Below are 19,652 nucleotides of genomic sequence, written 5' to 3'. Positions count from 1 at the left end.
GACAGTCACTGGGTAGGCACCCTCTGGTGACGTGTTTCCTCTGCGTTGGCCCGGAGGCTGAGGCCCGGGATGCGACCCAGAGTGCCCGTCTTGGAGTTGTGTTGGCAGCTCTATCCAAGCCCCCCTTCAAGCCCTTGGTCAAAGTGGCCCTTTGATACCTGCCGGTTAAGACTGCCTTTCTCTTGGCGATTTTCTCCCTGAAGAGGATCGGGGATCTGCAGGCTCTGTCAGTGGCCCTGTCCCGCCTGGAATTTGCCCATGGCATAGCCAGGGTGTTTCTGTATACGAAACCTGGGTACGTACCTAAGGTGCCTATGGCTCCGGCACGACCTGTCGTGCTGCAGGCATTCTGCCCTCCTCCATTTCGAACCCCCGGCCAGGAGATACAGAACCGGCTGTGTCCACCGCTCCGCTCGGGGTCAGGGCTCACTCCACCCAGAGGCCAAGGCCCTCACACATTAGGCAGGGTCTTAACAGTGTGGCGTGATTGGACACTTGTTCCCAAAGCGTTGCGACGCAGCTCGAACTTCCCAAATGGTGAACGTCTCCAGGTTACCTATGTAACCCTAGTTCCCCGAGGAAACGAGACGCTGCGTCCCCGTGCCACACTCCCTGCATCCCTGCGGCGCTTACCTTCTCTCCTTGCAGAAGCCACCGCACAGCCAATTTGTAGCTCCTGGTCGTTGCGACGTCGCCCCGCCGATGACGTCACGACTTGCCTATTGGCCAGATTTTACACGTGGTTTCTAAAGCGTTGTATTGCAGCGCCTCGTTCCCTCTGGAAACTAGGGTTACATACGTAACCTAGAGACGTTATCTTCACAGAAAAAAGACTGTAAGCGATGTTTCTAAAGAAGACAGTAATATTAAGCCCCAAATGACTTGAGAAACTTAAACAAGCTACTGTATGCAAGCCAAGATGATCCCCAGTGACTGAAACAATGGTACCTCTAATACAACTTCCAGATAGTGGATTCTTAACCCCCTCAATATCAAACACTTTTAAATCATTAACTAGAGGCTCAAGTATGGAATTAAAAACATAGCACCTAATATCCTGTTCATTAAAGAGGGCACATAAATGAATATTCACCAATATTTGAGGAGGTTTGTGTATGAACATTATACGTTAAAAATTAACACCTGAGAACAATGGGATATTGATCGCGCTGGTCAACATACTGTAAATGCTTTCCTTTGGAACATGCCTAGGTTTAAACAGTTGTGGATGTTGTAAAATTGCCTTTAGTGTTTCTAAATAGAGGAATATAAGCAAATATATCATTTACAACATCAAGATCAAATTATCCATTGGTTTTTATTTCTCCTGCTGTCAAATCTTTTGACGAGCACTATTTTGCTTGGCTCAACAATTCCCCATTTTTCTGTAAAGGGTCTTTTTAATTTGGCTTTAGAATTAAAAAAAAGCAAATGGATCTCTCTTTTAGTAGCAGTGTCCTGTGAAGACAGACAGAGCAAAGCTGCATCCTGGGCCGTCTATGAATCTCAAAAACATTTCCTTTATATTTATATCAGACTTAATCCAGCAATGTTAGTTGTGCAATAGCAGATGCACACATATCGAAAGTGCTCTTATTTGACTTTAACAACACAGATGTTGTTGCTACCTCTCCAGCACGGGTTAATTATTTCACGACAAATATTTGTTGTGAGAAGTGGCAAAAACAAAATATACCTTAAAAAGTTAATCAAAGGCACCAAGGGAAGAGGTTGACCTGCATTAAATGGTAAGGCATGGTGATCGAGAAAGAGGAAGTACTGGTGAACTGAATTCTTCTGAGGTCCCACAGCCAGGAGATGGGGCTGAGCACCAGCAGTGATGTCTCAAAGATACTGCTCAATGTTTGGTTCACTCTGAAAAAGCCATGCAATTTATAGAAAACCATCACTGATATGATAGTATAGTTGCTAACCAGGAAGTGGCTAACACTATTCAAGTGGATAATGGCTAACGTATTCAAGACTGAAAAGTTGAAAAAAATCTTAATCTTGAATGTTAAATCCATAGTGCTAGCGGTAACAGCTAGCCACTTCCTAGTTAGCGACTAACACTAGCACTATTGATTCTTTAGTGTTTTATGTCCAGCTTCAAGAATTCCCCTTAAAAGGATGAAGGATGGAAGGAATAAAGACATTTGTTCAAGTCAAGTCAAACATTAAGAGGAACCAGACTTAAAAGGGGAACTTATCCTCATTTGGGTGAAATTAAGCGTGTAATTATAAATCCTAAACAATACAAAACACCGGAGAGTGAGAACTAATATGAGCTCCGGAATGTAAGATTGTGAGGAATGTCTTTTCTACAGTCTTATACAGTCAGTTCACATTATGAAACCAGGGGCTACTGAGCAACTCATAATAATAGCTCAACATTTGTGATTATTATAAATCCAACACCAGCTTTTCCATGCCAGTGCCTTCAAACACTCAAGGGGTCCAATGTCAAAACTGAAGTGGACATAAAGTGGAATCCAAAAGGTGCTGGTATGTCTCTAGATGTTTTTCGGGCTCGGCATCTACTTCTTTAACGGTCCATAACCTTCATGAGGTGGGACATGACTGGAGCTGGCGCAACCTCAGGATGTCTCGGGATAGGTAGAGAAAGAGAGGCAGTGGAGAGTAATTAGCGTAGCTGCTGTTCATAATATTAAAAAGCACAAGTTGATAATAGTGCATTTGATCAGATGTACTGGAGCACAAGGTTATGATATGTTAAATGTGTTATGTGTAGGCCTTGCTAAAAAGATACATCTTTAATCTGCATTTAAACTGAGAGAGTGTCTGAGCCCAGAACAGTCGGGAAGACTATTCCAAAGTTTAGGAGCTAAATGTAAGAAAGCTCTACCACCTTTCGTGGACTTTGCTATTCTAGGAACTACTAGAAGTCCAGAGTTTTGGGATCCCAAGGAGCTTGATGGATTGTAGCATGTTAGAAGACTGGATAGATACATGGGAGCTAAACCACTTAGGGTTTTGTATGTAAGTAGCAATAGTTTGTAGTCGATTCGAAACTTAACAGGTGGCCAGTGTAGGGATGATAAGATTGGGGTTATATGGTAATATTTTCTCCACCTTGTGAGAACTTTGGCTGTTGCATTCTGGACTAACTGTAGCTTGTTTATTAATGATGCAGGTCAACCACCTTGTAATGCATTACAATAGTCCAGTCTGGAGGTCATGAATGCAATGGCAGGCTTCTCTGCATCAGATATAGACAACATGTTTCTTAGCTTAGCAATATTTCTAATGTGGAAAAAGGCTGTTTTTGTAAAATGGGTCATATGATTTCCAAAAGATAAGTTGCTGTCTAAATAAACTCACAGGTCTTTTTCTGTTGAACAAGTATTTACAGTACATCTTCTAAATGCAAGTTGAAATGCTGGAGCTTCTGTGTACTGTTTTTTGGGCTGAAAAACAAAATCTTTGTCCTATCAGAATTTAATAATAGAAAGTTATGCGTCATCCAATCGTTTAATTCTTTAACACACTCAGTTAACCAAACCAAATTAGATGTTTCATCTGGTTTTTATGAGATATATAGCTGGGTATCATCAGCATAACAGTGGAAGCTAATCCCCTGCCTTCTAATAATACTTCCCAAGGGAAGCATGTATATTGTGAAAAACAGGGGTCCTAGAACTGAACCTTGTGGCACTCAATAATGCCTAATAATTGCATTAACCTGGATAGTTTTTAAATCCATTTAAATCTACAAAATAGTAACGATCAGAGAGGTAGGATTTAAACCATCTTAATCCCTGAATGCCGATGTAATTCTGTAAGGGATCCCGAAGAAAGTCATGATCTGTAGTGTTGAATGCAAAACTAAGGTCTAGCAAAACTAACAGAGAGATATAGCCTTTGTCTAAAGCTAAACCCTATTACCCAAATGGGGTATAACAAATGACAAAATTAAATTTTTCTATTTATTACATTTTATTTAATCAATTTAAATTGTGTTAATGTAATAGATAACTCAATTTAATCAATATAATAAAAAGTGTATTGCATTATTTTGATTTATTCTGTTTTTATAAAAAAAAAAAAGTTTTTATATAATATTTAAGCAAGCCGGCATTGTATTTAAATTTGTTTTAAAAATGTAAACTGTTTGAATGTTAATGATCACAAACAATAATAATAATAAACTGCGTTAATAAAAAATGACAAGTTTATATTTTCAAATAAAATGAAATATTTAAGCCTATTAAACAAGTAATAGAATTTTTTTTGTTGTTGTTTTATATAGAGATTAATAATCTCCCATGATTCTCAACAAACTAAAATAAAATAAACAAAATAACGTAATTTAATAGAGGTTATTGTGTATAAGATGTAAATTGTTGCAGTCTATTTGAATTTTGTACATTTATTCAAAAAGTCTGAAATGTTCCAATGCTGGATAAATCAGGCTTTTTTACAGTCTCTTGTCATGACCTAGCTATGTACTATGTTATGTTCTATGACCCTAAGTGAGTAACAAAATCTGCGAGGTTTTGACTTTCTCCTTTTGAGGAGGTTTGGTTGTGGTTGTGTTAGTGCTGACATACCTTACTGTTCTGAACTGTACTACACTCTGTACACCATGTACATTAACACTCCGGTTTGCACATAACTGTTGAAAACACTGTGAGATACACAGGATTTGATAAAACAGTGGTAACTTTCCAATAAATCTATCTATCTATCTATCTATCTATCTATCTATCTATCTATCTATCTATCTATCTATCTATCTATCTATCTATCTATCTATCTATCTATCTATCTATCTATCTATCTATCTATCTATCTATCTATCTATTTTAGACTAAGAAGCTGTTTCATAACCTACACAACTTTTCTCTTTGTTACCAGCCGCGCCATCACAGACTTCAATATTCCAGTGTGATTCATGTTTAATAGACAGGTTTTATAGAATGCACCAGATTGATTGTGCAAATCTAGAAAAGAATATATATTTTTTTTATACCAGCCAAAAATAATTCTGTGTTTATAGACACAGAAATTGTTACTGCTGACAAAAACTACGTTAGTTAAAGTTATACTGTACTGTACACTGTAATGAGCTAGTAAAACTGAAAAGATAGTCATAGTTGTAAAAGGCATGAAAGAATTCTGTGTGTGCCCCCGAATGTGGCTTTATGTGGAGTTTTTGGATTTTCCAAAATCCCCTTGGCTTTTGGCCTTTATGGTTAGAATGAGTCATCAGGCAAAGTGAGTTCCCAAGGTTTAACTGTACTATGATATAGGTGGGTGATCTCACTGGGCTCCATGTCCTTGTAGAATTTGTGGTCTACATTTCCATTTGTGATGGAATAATGTTAGGTTTGGAAATACTGTGTACATAAACTAAAAATAGTCTAAAAATAACAGTATAAGGAAATGGATATGATACAGCAATCTGATGTTTGTGTAGCCATCTCAACTTTGTCAGTGTGTGTCATCACTCATTTAAAGTGTTGCTAATTTTATTGTTTTTGTGCTTTGTCAGGATCAAATCTTTTTTGCTTAAAAAGCAGTTCTAATAGAAGTGTGACGCTCAATTATTTAATTCCCTTGTGTTGTAATAATTTTGGGAAAGTACATTATTTTTTATTTTCAATCCCTCTGTCATTTTATGCTATAAGAGTCTGCTTTTATCCTTTATTCATAATTCTCTTAAACTGAGGACAGAATTTTTTATCTTCAAGTACAGACAAAGATATTGGGTAAGAGCCAAATTAACATGCCAAACAGGGTTGCTCAAAATGTGACACACAATAAAGTTTTCTCCATTTTATATCTCTGCTGTTTTTCTCATCATTTTATCACCAGACGCTCAGTCATATAAAGCTCTCATGAGCCCCTTCATGAGCATGTGCCATGGAATGCTTATACCATACAGTATACAATACAGTGTGGCCCAAATCTCTCAAATTTAAGCAAAATGCCTTTAAATCTTAAATTTGTTTAAGATTGCCTAATAAAAAAAATAAAAAAAAAGAATTTAACTATTCTTAACTATATAAAAATAAGAATGAAACTATTTTTATGGATGGATCAGGAAGCTGTCGCAAGGTTGAGATAGACATGCGATTACATGCATCCATGAGTTCATCATATTGGGAAAGACATCTGTGTGTGTGTTTACAAAAAAATGCCAATCATGTAGATGTTTTACAGTTTGCAAAGAAAGTGTTAAATTACCCTATGTTCAAAAACTTTTGTACAGTGTGTGGGCTTCAATAGAGTATCCAATCAGTGAAATGAGTTTAAGCCACAAACTTATTGTGTTTTCTGTAATCATAGTAATTACATTTAAGGTATCTGGGAGACACCCTTATCCAGAGAGACTTACAGTTATATTAGATATACAGCTGAGCAATTGAGGGTTAAGGGCCTTCCTCAAGGGCCCAGCAGTGGCAGCTTGGTATCTGGTATCTGAGCCATATAACAAATATGAAAAAAGAATGATGTCCAAAGCAGTTTTAATTAAATACTGTAAATATACATTTAAAGCATGTGTTTAGAAAGCATTTCAATCTTTTTCTCTTCTTATCTTTGTCTTATTGTGAGTAATATATGACTGTGAAATAGTCTAGTTTGAGACAATGTCCGTTGTGAAAAACGCTATAGAAATAAACATGTCATATCGGCTTTCCACAGTCCAGCATCAAGACGATACATATTTGTATGTTGCAAATCCTTGGGCTCAGTGAATCTTTATTTTACTGCATATGACTAATTTTCTTTGTTAGTCTATAGTCTCATTTTTTGTCTGTGTCTATGTGAAGTGAAAGCGGAGGAGGGGGTCAGACTTGGCAAGACAAACAGCTATGACTTCACAACTTCCGTTAGCTGAAGGAGGTGGAGTTCTAAGTCCTTTAAATACCAGAGAAAGTTGCTGATACTCAGCTCATGCTTGACTAGCAGATCCCAGACAGTCTGCAAGGTTAAATAATTGGAAGATTCTACAAAACCTCCTTTCAGGTAATAATTTTGATTTACATACAATGCTTTGTTTGGTAGTGTGCTCTAATAGTTAGACCTATTTGTATTGCCATCTTTGCTAAGAAATATGGCAATACAAATAAATGGTGAAGAGTTGGACAGGCATTTAAAATTCAACTATTTTTTTCAATACATACCCAAGGTATTTAAAAATAATATAATATATTTGTAAAAGAAGGTAACATGTCCACTGTGGAAAGTTCTTAGGCATGAGATGGAAAGTATGTACTTGGTACTACAAAAATAGATCATGTAACTAGCCAAGTGTATTTGAGAACAGTTATGAAAGAACCTTTTGAGAAAAAGAAAGGTGAGTCAAGGCAGCCAAATGGAAATTACATTCAAACTGGGTGTGTATTGTAACCAAGGTGTGTTAACAGAGTGTTAACAGTGTTAAAAACATTTTGTTTTAAAAATACTTAAAGTACCCTAAATCAAGTTCTTCTGTAGATTTATGTAGAAGCAAAAATTGGATTTCAGTTTAACTTACTTACTTGTCCTTTTGTTTAATTTCATGATTAGATCTGTAGTTATATAAAAGCTAAATGGCATGTATTCTTTTTTCATTGCAGGATGCAGAAACTGTGTGTACTGATGATCCTCACCTTTTGTGGGTCAGCTCTGAGTAGTCTGCTACAGAAGCAGCAGACAGATTTTGGACTGCGTGTGTTTTCTGAAGCTGCCGAATCCCATCCATCTCAAAATTTCATTCTGTCACCCTATGGCATATCCTCAATGCTGGGGATGGCTCAGCTGGGAGCCAATGGACCCACTTTGAAGACTCTGAAACAACACATGGGCTACTCTTTGCTAGGTAGGAATCAGTCTTAAATATGATAAGCTTGGTTATGTATTAGAAAAATAGTTGTATCCAACTTTTTACCATCCTTACATGTACAGAACGTGGAATGCCACGTCAACAGAGACTTCTTCAGAGAGACCTGGACAGTGAAGAAGGATTGGAAGTGGCGAGTGCTGTAATGGTGGACAGAAAAATAGTCTTGGAGAAGGTCTTTCGACGTGGCCTATCAAAGGCGTTTCAGAGTGTTCCACACCAGGTGGACTTTAGCTATCCTGACAGTACCCTGAAGGTCATTAACTCCTGGATGTCAGACAACACTGGAGGTGTGTTTTTGTGTATATGAATTGAATCTAAAAGTAGGATTGGCTGTTTAAATTATTTTATGCATTCTAGAGCATTTTATAAGTGTGAAGAACATGGTATGTGTACAAATGGGTAATTCTTAAGAAATCTTTAATTTTTCTATTTTTTATTTAGGAATGATACCAGATTTCCTACAGTCTGGAATGCTGAATGACCAGACACGTTTGGTGCTGTTGAATGCCCTTCACTTCCATGGGCTTTGGAAGAACCCGTTTGACCCTACACTGACTGCAGAGGGTACCTTCCACACAGCTAATGAAACAAAAGTGTCAGTGTCAATGATGAGATCAACTCAGAAATTTAACTATGGTGAGTATTAAAGATGTAATTATAAATGTGAATAGATGAGTAAATAAGTAAATGGACAAATTAATGGACTGGTTTGCTCTAAGCAGTATGCAGTCAGCAGTGCTTTAAATATTGCAATTATTTCACTCTCCACCTAGGTGAATTTGTTACAAAGGATGGCATTGAATATGATGTTATTGAGGTGCCATATGAGGGGGACTCGCTGAGCATGATCATTGTGTCATCATTCGAGAGGGATGTACCACTTTCCATCTTAACTAAAGAGCTGAGCAGCACCATCCTCAAGGATTGGAGAAAGCAGTTTAGGAAGGTTACCAGGGAGCTGGTAATTCCCAGGTAAAATAAACCAATGACACCACATGTAATTCTTTCACTTTAATTTTACTGTATGGAAACCTAATGCTGGTGTTTTTGTAAATGCTATGCCTAGGTTTTCCTTAGACACAGAAGTCGATTTTAAGTCAGCACTGAGCAAACTAGGTCTGGGTGACATCTTCAGTCAGACCAAGGCAGATTTTTCCCACATAACTAGTAAGTAAATAAAAAATAACTCTTTATACATTTTATATGAATTATTTAATTTAATGAATTTGTATTAATTAATTATTTTCCCTTTCACCCTTTTAGCTGAAGAGCCATTGTATGTTTCAAAGATTTTACAGAGAGTAAAGATCGAGGTGAATGAAGAGGGAACCAAAGGATCTTCTGCAGGAGGTGCGGATACCTTCTAAATAAAAATCGTTTACTGTTGTTTCTTAAGTGATTAAGAAGGTCACACTGATCACTCTTGTGCATCTCTTTAGGTGTCATCCTCTACTCTCGCATGGCTACAGCAGAACATGTTTTGGACCATCCTTTCCTCTTCCTTATACAGCACAAGCCAACAGGTCAGTTGTGTTGTTGAGTTTTTGTGAATTGGATTATAAAAATTTTTTTAACAGGATCCTGTTGTTTATTCTGTGTTCTTGGTTTCATTTCACAGGAGCTGTGCTATTCATGGGCCAAGTGCACGAACCTCAGAATCATTAGCAATCCCACAAGCACTTAAAACATTACTGTCACAAACTTATTACTACTGAACCAGTGCAGATTTTGGACCAAGATACATTAATCGTATATGCAACCTTCCAAACAAATGGGTCAATACGTTTTCAAGAAACTTTCCTAAATGCAAGTCCTTTGTATGACATTACATTATATTGGAAAGGACTGTCATTGTAAAAAACAATTTGTCAATGAAGGAAAACCCCTGTATAGGTTAAAACACAGAAAATGTTACTATTGTTGTAGGATTATGGGCACCTTGAAGAAAAAACAAAACAGTCAGACTTATGCAGATTTTTATAAAGCTAATTTCCCTCTAACCAAAAAAGCAGTATTGTAAATGTATTTTTTTACCCTGCAAGGACACTGTGTATAGAATGTATGGAGATATTTTGATAATCTGGTGTTTATATATTATATTCAGTGGAAAGTTGTATTTTTCAAAAATATATTTATTTTTTTGTGAAGTCATTTATGTTTATAAAGATACCATATTTGTACATAAAGCACAACAAAGTATAATAAACTTATAATAAAAAAATCGGCGTGATTCTTTTTTATCCATTTGGTGTTTCTTATGCAACTGAGGACACCTGGTGTTCACACAACAGAGAGCAAGTGAGAGAGAGAGAGAGAGAGAGAGAGAGAGAGAGAGAGAGAGAGAGAGAGAGAGAGAGAGAGAGAGAGAGAGAGAGAGAGAGAGAGACAGACAGACAGACAGACAGACAGACAGAAAGAATGTCAAACAGAGACAGAGTGCGAAAGGAAGAGAGGCAGGCAGACAACCAAGCAGACACACAGACAGGCAGGCAGGCAGAGAGATGTTATAGGATGGGAGCTATTGTTAATTATGGTGATCAAATCAGTATTAGAGTTTTGTACTGCAAAACTTTGTGTCAAGATTTGTGTCCCAGTAACTAGTCCACTAATTCGGACCCATTACCTGGACCTGGACTTGATGCTTTGCACTGTGGGATTCCAGAAACAATATACCCGATGTATACCAATAAAAGTGGTGCACCATAGAGCAAACTGAACTGAACTGAACTGAAAACAGGGATGGAGATAGACAGATATTTAGAGATTACTTTATACACTGAGTAGTTGGACATCCTTAGTATATTCTCCTTAAGCACTTCACTGGGTGAATGAATTTGGCCTGAACAGTTCTACTGCAGACACACACGTAAGATCGTCCGAATCGCATCACCATGGAAACCAAAATCAGCCTACGGGTTTGTCATGGCAACAACTCTTCATTCGCGACAGACTAACTAACGTCTCTTACAAAATACGAAAAAGAGCACCACCGTACTGCAGAGCCCGCACACAGAATGGCAATTAAACCAATAGTGAAGCACATACTGTAGGCGAAGGCAGGAAGGCGGATCTCAGAGTTACTGAGCCCTGAAATCAATTCCCTCCACGCAAGAAGCCGCTTGAAGCAATACCTAGTGCGCATGCGCATCTAGGACGCGATGACGTTTCCTTTCCAGTGTCAATGGGGCTTTTGAACCCAGCGAACTACTAAGAGTGTAAAATAGACATGAACAACTAGTATTGTCTTTATTTTGTATTACAACGTCTCTCTCGTATATTCTGTTTGCACTGGACACTCTTGAGAAGCTGGGAAAATGGTAAGTTAATGAACGAGACAAAACAGACAGACTTTGTCGGCTAATGTTACCGGATGAGCTAAAGTCAGCGGAGGAGCGTTTCGCTAGCTAGTGCGGTTTCCATTGAAACCCTAAGGGTCGGTTATAATAATAACAATAAAAAAATACCAATTCTCAGTGACAACATCGTGGATAAAATATACATATATTACTGGTTATTTGTGCCGCGAGTTATTTACCCCAGTGTTTGTTTGGTTTGGTATGTATCTATATTAGAGAGGTCGGCATGTTTGATGTGTCGAATGTGTCAAAGTTGTTCTGCCGATAGCGCAGAACCCGTGCGCTCATATTAGCCTAGCTAAGTACATAGTTACGATAAGAACCAACTTTCAGCTTTCGTTTCCAACGCACTTTAGCATCTTCAACACACCATACACTTATAATATAGTGTGTTAAAAGGTTAGATTTTTTTTTTTTTACTTCATATACCTTCCATACGCTTTAGAGATGTTCATGAACAAATGCGGAAATGGTGGGTGCATACCTGTACTCAGGTAGCTCATCTGGTTCTCTATACTGTTAGCTCACTTAAACCGTCTATAGGTATTATATAGTCCTGGATAGTTCTCATTAACTATGATGCTATAGTGATTGTTGGAATGGCATGGTTGTGTCGATCACAGCTGCGGTAAAATGACATTCAATATTTCAGGTTACCTGCCAAGTTTCACCTGCCTACCCAGTAAGAAGCTGTTGGTCAGTAACAGAACCATTATATATGGACACATGAGAAATGGTACATCGACACAGTTTGATTGTAAACGTTCACGGGAAGAAATGATTTCCAGATGTGCTGCAGTTTTGGCCTGATGCTGAGAAAAGATTACGGGAATGTAAACTGCAGCTGAAACTGCAAATCATTAATCTTGTTATAAGCATAACCACATGACGGTGGAGTGAACTTTAGAGGAACATTTATCAGTAGACTTCCTGTATTTCAACAACTACACTGGCAAGGAAGTTAGGCCCCTTATGTGCAATATGATAAGGCTTCATTTGTGTCTCTCAAAGTAGTTTGTGTCCCCTGATGAACTGAAGTTTATCTAGCAGTTCTGAAAGCAATGTTAATACATTAATGTGTTCAGCATGATCATTAAAAAAAAAAAAAAATGTCATGATTCGTCCTTCTTGCTTAAACGACATATGATGTGGTAAAATAGCAATCAGTTTTCAGCCAAATTCGAATGTTGTCAACCTTTCATTTTGCTTCAATACAAGTTCTCTCCTTTTCTTTGTGAAACTAGACATACACAAACAGCAGAGAACATTCAGCGCAGTAAGTAAGACCATTAGACTAGCCATAAACTGTGGTCTGGCTATGTTCGGACAAAAGTTTGTAGTTTTTACATCAACTAGCTGTAAGACATGTCTTAAGCTAATGTTTTGTTTTTTTTGCATGTAATTTTGAAACTAACTACTGTGCTTTTGTGATAGTAGATTATTTTCAACCAGGCTGTATACTGTGCTGGTTAGAACATTCACTGATTAGCTTCTTAGGTGTGATTTATCTGTCTTTGTGTTTGTTTTTGTTTTACCTGAAATCTGATAAACATTTCTTCAAATAAATAGTAGAACTGGTGTTACACATGAGCAGACAGTTGAAGCCTCTCTGAGAGTGCTATTTTTGGCCATGTCCTCGATTAATCAATTTTTTTTTTTTTTTTTGTAACGACTTGTCACACCAGGCTAGAGGAAGACAGCACCAAATTAAAAGTAAACCTGATTTGTATCAGTATGATACTTGGGATTTAGTAATATATTAATTATCCAAAGTAAGTGGACACACTTATGTGGTTTAGTTGCATTTCATTGTCATTGGCAATATGTGTTATGCATATTCTACCTTAAATAAGAAGTGTTGCTGCTTAATTTATTTTTATCATTTCAAGTACTTTTGAATGAATAATTTTTGTAGACTTTCCTGGGCTTCAAAAACCTCTAAATCTAAACCTCTGCCTTCAGTTCATGGTTTTCATCACATTGCATAATAAAGGCAAATATTTATTTAGCAAGGTGTATTGTCTAACATTTTTTGCCATGAGGGCTGCATACATCTTATTATATTTCAAAATAAGTGTCATATATCCGTGCCAAACCTTTTCCTGTGAGCTTAGATTGTCCATACTGATACCTTGCTCTTCATACCAATAACTTTACAACACAGTTTGTTTTATTTGTTCTGCCAGGTGTAGCAATGTTGTGTCTGAGTATATTCCAGTCATTTCCCTTTTTTTTTTCAGAAGAGAATTGCACTGGTTTAATAAAGTGTTTTTTTTGCCTCCAGTTAATCAGGAATTCTGTTCTAGTCAGTGGTTAGTATATAACAACGCTGTTTTTTGTCACTCAACGAGGACTTATTTGAGATTCCCTGACCTTGCGTACTAGTTGTAGATAGAGTGTACTAAATGAAGGATGTTATATGTAGGCCAGAACCACAGGGACTAATGCAGCACTTTCTGACTCTCTCAAATATTTAACAGATGTGAAATATATTGACCCAGCTAATGGTGCAATTTTCAAATGATGAACGATGTTGAAATTGTGCAGCAGAGGACCCAAACAATCTAATATTTGTAGTAGCCAAAGCTGACCATTTTTATTAGCAGTTTTAGGCCACATTTATTTAATGATTCAGAGCACTTTGGCCTATTTACATTGCCGGAATGATTTGTGATCTAAATCTGTTCCACACCTAATAAAATGTTGAGCCAAAATCAGCACAGATTAAAAAAGGGACTGATTAAACATTTGTTAATTACTTTGCTCCCCTTTGTGTATACAAAGCCATACAAATATACACAAATCTGTTCATAAGCATTGGGCCTAACTTTTGTAACTGAGTTTGTTCTTTATGTGCTCGAGTTCTGTGTTTTTAGCCTGCTTCTTTCCATTTCTGAAATAATTAGCATTTTTGCTTATTTTAAAAGGTAATAATAAAGAATCCAACATTTGTTCACTCTGTCCCTCTCCCTCTATGTCCCTCTCTTCCTGTTTCTGTCTCTCTATGTAGATGCGTTTTATGCTGTTGTTTAGCCGGCAGGGGAAGCTGCGACTACAGAAATGGTACACAGCTACAGCTGAGCGTGACAAGAAAAAAATGGTGAGAGAGCTCATGCAGGTGGTACTGGCTCGGAAGCCCAAAATGTGCAGTTTCCTGGAGTGGAGAGACCTAAAGATAGTCTACAAAAGGTACATTTATACATTACGTATCAAATCACATTCTTTTTTTTTAAACTTTACTGCAGATATGATTTTATTGCTGCTTTTGTAAAGGTTTATTTCTTTTTATATACAAATATATCATTTATATATATATATATATATATATATATATATATATATATATATATATATATATATATATATATATATATGAGGCTGCATATACACAAATAAAAAAATAACTTTGAAGTGTATAGCTTATAGATCATTAAGGTTTAATTTTAATTATTTTATTCATACAGTATTTCTTTATCTGAGGTAGGCCTCATATTCATTTGTGAATGGCAATTAAGTAGAAGAAGAATATCTAAGTACTTTTTAATATTTAGGAATATTTGAGAATTTTAAAGAATATTTTTACTTATATTAACTGAGGCAGCAATAAATAATTCTATATAGATTTATTTATTTATTTATTTATTGTGGATTTTGAAGATAATTAGTCGGATATTTTTCCATGCATTTATATAGAAAGCATCTTTTTTACAGATTGTTTTTATAGACCTATTGCACGTTTGACCATTATGTACACTTTTTAAATCAAACAAGTGACCTGCTGTTGTGAATGATTACAGATTGCACAACGTCTTAGTTCACATTACATGTTCTGTTGAAGGTCAGCTACATGCTTGTGTTGAAAACAAGTGAATGCAGCTCATACAAATGCCAAGGGACAAGAATCTTCTTGTGTGTTCTGTCCAGTTGTGTAATATGCACACATGTAACGTCTCGGTGTGAAAGCTGGCACGTCTGTGTAGTTCTGGGAACTAAGATGACCTTCAATGCCAGCTGCTGTATCAGATGTTCACGATGACTTACTCTTTGCGTCAGTGTGGAACCAAACGTCACATCAAGATATGACACCTATTACTCTTTGCAGTCAATTTCAACATTTATTTAACAGCTTTCACAGTAAAGCAGGGTGTGCATATCAAATTAGTGCATTATAAAACATTATAACAATGTACAAAGAAATATGTTAGTTTGCCTCTCTTCTCACCTGGTGTGTGTGTGTGTGTGTGTGTGTGTGTAGGTATGCCAGTCTGTATTTCTGCTGTGCAGTTGAAGAGCAGGACAATGAGCTGATTACTCTAGAGGTCATCCATCGCTTTGTGGAGCTGCTGGATAAGTACTTTGGCAGTGTGAGTCATTCTTAAATTTTACCTCTCTCTCTCTCTCTCTCTCTCTCTCTCTCTCTCTCTCTCTCTCTCTCTCTCTCTCTCTCTCTCTCTCTCTCTCTCTCTCTCTCTCTCTCTCTCTCTCTTTCTCTCTCTCTAGTTCTTGCTCTTTTTTTCTCTCCGTCACCCTCACTGACCTCTCCTTTCCATTTGCTTTTAGCTTTTTTCTGTGTCTCTATACTTTATAGCTTTGACCTCAGTACATAATTTCTTCTGTTACTGCTCCCATTCTGTTCAATATCCCTGATCTTATTTTCTCTGCTGCAGTTTTTATATACAATTCACTTAAAGTAGTGTCTAAAAATCATTGTTTACATTTCTGTGTTTTTATGACAGTTATTTATGTTTCTCAACCCGATAAAAATTGTTCAGACGAAGAAAAAAAAAAAATATATATATCAATAATTTTGAATATAAAAAATATATAATTTTAATTATCTTTTGTACTTTCCTGCTACAGGTGTGTGAGCTTGACATCATTTTTAATTTTGAGAAGGCTTACTTTATCCTGGATGAATTTCTAATGGGGGGAGAGATCCAGGACACTTCCAAAAAAAGCGTGCTCAAGGCTATTGAACAGGCTGACCTGCTGCAAGAGGTGTGTATGGTTTTGTGCAGTTTTCATAAACAAAATATAATTTGGTTTATGTTCATGATAAAAATATGATTTGTTCATATTTCTATGTGTATATATATATCTTTCTTTATAATTTATCACATTTTTTTTAATACTATTTCATGTATAGAAATACTACACGGTGTTGCAAAAAAATAAATAAAAAAATCTAGTCATGGCTGTACTAAACACATAAAGGCAGAAATTTAGTCATTGGCCACTGCTACACAAAAAAAACGTTTACTAAAGGCTGTCAAGTGGGTATTGTTAAAAAATTATGGCTACCTGCCCTAGTTCTTTTTTATTCAGCAAGTGTGTTTAAAAATATCCTAATCTCAGCGGATGATGCCTAATGTGGCAATACTGAAGAAGGTGGTGTTTAAGTATGAATTTGTTTGCAATGTGCAAGATATTTCTGAGCAGATTGTCTAATGGAGCACTATTTTGACCTTTATTATGATCAAAATAATTTGTACATATTTATTTAGTGTTGATATCTTAAAAATATGAACAGTGTCAAAAACACCATAAACCGATTGGTGCCTGATATTCAAGCACATCCTAAAATTTTTTTTTTTGTCTGTCTCAGGAGGATGAGTCTCCAAGAAGTGTACTGGAAGAGATGGGTCTGGCATAGAATCGACTGAGTTTTAGAACCGACAGCTTTAGGTACTACTACTACTGCATTTGGCGAAGGAATGGACTTTGTTAGAGTATGTTTGGGGAGGGAGGGTCAAGGATGGCCTGAAAAAAGGACACACGGGATAGAGGGATGTTTTGAAAGTGTGTATGCTGGTTTTTTACTACTGAGTTCCGCATGTGATTGTACTTTTTTCAGGCCCATTTGTATTCATAATGTTAAAATAGCTGCGTCTAACCAGGACTCTCTTTCAGAGGACACACTATACAGATTATTGTGCGGGATACAGATAGACACTTGAACTCGATACACAGCCATTATTTGTAATGAACTGAAAGTGCATCAAGCCTTACCATGTTAACAAAAGGAGACAATTGCACAATATGCTTTTAGACTATGAGGAGCAGTTACTTATTTCTGCAGTCTCAAATTAATATATTCAGAAATACTAAGATTGTATTTTTGCTTCTCAGGAAAAATTGGCTGTATCCGTTCATGCATGTCTATTTTTAAATGTGATGCAAGATTTCAAGTAGATGACCTATCAGGCCTGACCTGTTTTGCAGTAAAAGGACCACATAGTAAATCTGTATGAGTGTGTGCTCAAAAAAAAAAAAAAAAAAGTGTGTATATGTATGTTTATAGTGAGCGGGAGGCATATCTGTGCTCTTCACTTGCACAGTCTACTGTTAAAGCAGTTTTCCATGAGCCAGATTTAAAAATAAACTGTAATGTGTGACATAGGAAATAGAAGAGAAATATTGAATAGGCCTTTGAGTCGGTAGAATATTGAATAGACTGAAGCATATGGTCTATTCATTCAGTTCTAGTTCTATGAACCACATCTGCAAAGTCTCTCAAAGTTTATTTTAATACAGGAGGGAAAAAAAAATACCCACAAAATGGTACCTAACCTCTTTCCTGTTTTGTCTGTTTCTACGTCCTGCTTTCCAAAGAGAAGCGTCTGACTGTAAATCCGTAGTCTTGGAATAAAAGGGAATAATATTTGAATAACTCCTTTAAAAATGAGGGCTTTGGCATCGTGTGACGTAGTTAGGATAAAAATTTAAAAACAAAAAAGGTTTTTTAATGTATTGTCTGAAATAAAAAGAATGTTTTGAGTAGATCTGTGTAGTTTTTTTTCTTAATAGCATGCCATGTCTAAAATTGCTGGTGCTTTCACCACCTGTCCCATGTGTCGGAGCTGATTCAAAGAATGTATATAAAGATGCAGATTCTGTTTAGACTGATTGAAAGAATATTAATTAGGTGCAAAATGCAATGCAGAAAAGTTCACTTAGAAACGATAAGCTCTATTAAAAGTTCATAGCAAATTGCACAAATGAACCTAAAAGCTGAACACTAAAAGCTCACGTCAAGCCACATCAAGGAGGTAGTTATGATTTATTCTTCCTGTAATTAATAGGCTAGTCCATTATATGAATATGATATTTTATTTCAACATTTTAATTAGATTTTTCATTTGAAAAATAGCTAAGCTTGGTTCCAAATTGATTTATTGTGTAAAAATTGACACAATATTGTTAAATTTTATGCATTTTTATTTTTCAATTCTGTAAAGATTTGTATTTAAAATAAAGTGCAAATTCAGATACAGATTCAAGTCAGTGTGGATGATTAAGACTAAAGTACTTAATTAACTCTGTAAGTTACTCTCACACAAACTGGACAGAGAGACATGTCCTCATGCAGAGTTAATTATTAAATACTTATATATATATATATATATATAATGTAATGTGTGTGTGTGTGTGTGTGTGTGTGTGTGTGTGTGTGTGTGTGTGTGTGTGTGTGTGTGTGTGTAATAAACCCAAATTCACTGTAAAATCTTGGTCCATATGGGCCACAATTTATTTATTTTTATTTTTTTGTGTAAAATTTGCATTTGACAAAAAATAATGGCACTTTCTTTATGGGAGCCAATCCCTGTTTGTGTGGAGCGGAGATGTAACACTGTGTTAGAGTCGGCGATTAAGAAAATGGAATCGAGAGAGATTGAGCATGTAAGTGGATGAGTCACCAGTGTTTTGTCACAGTGGTGCAGTGAAACTGACTGCACCATCATGACAAGAAAGACATAGGATAAGTGTGAGGAAGAGTGGAAAAAATCTATTTTCACATTAACTGGAACACATTTAAATTTCTTATGTGCTACTGTTTGGAGATGGGTAGTGTTTTCATTTTAATTGTCCTTTTACCTTTTACCATTTTCTCTTTGCTTTCTGTCCTTGCAAAAAAAAAAAAAAAAGTAAATGCCTCATTTGCAGTTTAATAAAAATCCAGCTTGACGGCATGATCACATTAAAATACTCAATATTTTAACAATTCCTTTGTTAAACAACATTTGAACAAGTCCTTTGATTTCTGTCTAATTGCTTTAAATGCAAATGTAAATTCTGTCAATTTAAAGTTGGCAGAGCACATTTTGGAGTTCTAATTTCTTTTTTTTTTGCTTCTAAATATAATGTGGGGTTAAATACGAGAAAACTTATTACGCTTTTCCTTAAAGAATAGGGATTATATATTCATATACAGTGGTCTGAACTCTTCATTAGATTGCTATTTGTGAAAAAGCCATTTTTACACATTTCACTTTGGTGACGTAAATACTCCTGTCACTCTAATAAAACCTAGTCGATGCATTGCCTTGGTGGTAATGCACTTGCACAGGATTCTCGTTATTAATCTGTGGGCGTACACATATCTTATTTGGCGCAGCTGAATCATATATTTTTGCACTTTTCTTAACCAAAGAAATCAAATAGAG

General features: G+C 36.3%; 2 protein-coding genes across 4 annotated transcripts; both read left to right on the top strand.

The window, feature by feature from the left end:
- The first annotated feature begins 6,857 nt into the window (after nucleotides 1-6,857).
- serpine1 (serpin peptidase inhibitor, clade E (nexin, plasminogen activator inhibitor type 1), member 1) lies at nucleotides 6,858-10,048 on the top strand. Its single transcript, XM_083541169.1, has 9 exons — nucleotides 6,858-6,993; nucleotides 7,587-7,828; nucleotides 7,915-8,139; nucleotides 8,294-8,488; nucleotides 8,626-8,824; nucleotides 8,919-9,019; nucleotides 9,116-9,202; nucleotides 9,292-9,375; nucleotides 9,471-10,048. Exons 2-9 carry the CDS (start codon nucleotides 7,588-7,590, stop codon nucleotides 9,515-9,517), a joined length of 1,179 nt encoding a protein of 392 aa, XP_083397295.1. The 5' UTR covers nucleotides 6,858-6,993; nucleotide 7,587; the 3' UTR covers nucleotides 9,518-10,048.
- A 723-nt stretch (nucleotides 10,049-10,771) lies between these two features.
- On the top strand, nucleotides 10,772-17,988 carry ap1s1 (adaptor related protein complex 1 subunit sigma 1). Of its 3 annotated transcripts, XM_083541171.1 has the most exons (6): nucleotides 11,028-11,169; nucleotides 14,219-14,397; nucleotides 15,464-15,572; nucleotides 16,069-16,206; nucleotides 16,814-16,893; nucleotides 17,338-17,466. In XM_083541171.1, the coding sequence occupies exons 1-5, from the start codon at nucleotides 11,167-11,169 to the stop codon at nucleotides 16,859-16,861; spliced, it is 477 nt and encodes a 158-aa protein (XP_083397297.1). In that variant the 5' UTR covers nucleotides 11,028-11,166; the 3' UTR covers nucleotides 16,862-16,893; nucleotides 17,338-17,466. The 3 variants fall into 3 exon arrangements, with proteins under 3 accessions (XP_083397296.1, XP_083397297.1, XP_083397298.1); XM_083541170.1 differs by having other exon boundaries at nucleotides 10,772-11,169; nucleotides 16,814-17,988; XM_083541172.1 differs by lacking the exon at nucleotides 11,028-11,169 and adding an exon at nucleotides 12,458-12,484 and having other exon boundaries at nucleotides 16,814-17,988.
- Nucleotides 17,989-19,652: the final 1,664 nt, after the last annotated feature.

This window comes from Silurus aristotelis (assembly GCF_946808225.1).
Source record: "Silurus aristotelis genome assembly, chromosome: 5".
Classification (NCBI taxonomy): Eukaryota; Metazoa; Chordata; class Actinopteri; order Siluriformes; family Siluridae; genus Silurus; species Silurus aristotelis.
Note: the sequence above shows the minus strand (reverse complement) of the source record. Positions and strands in the feature narration are given on the sequence as shown.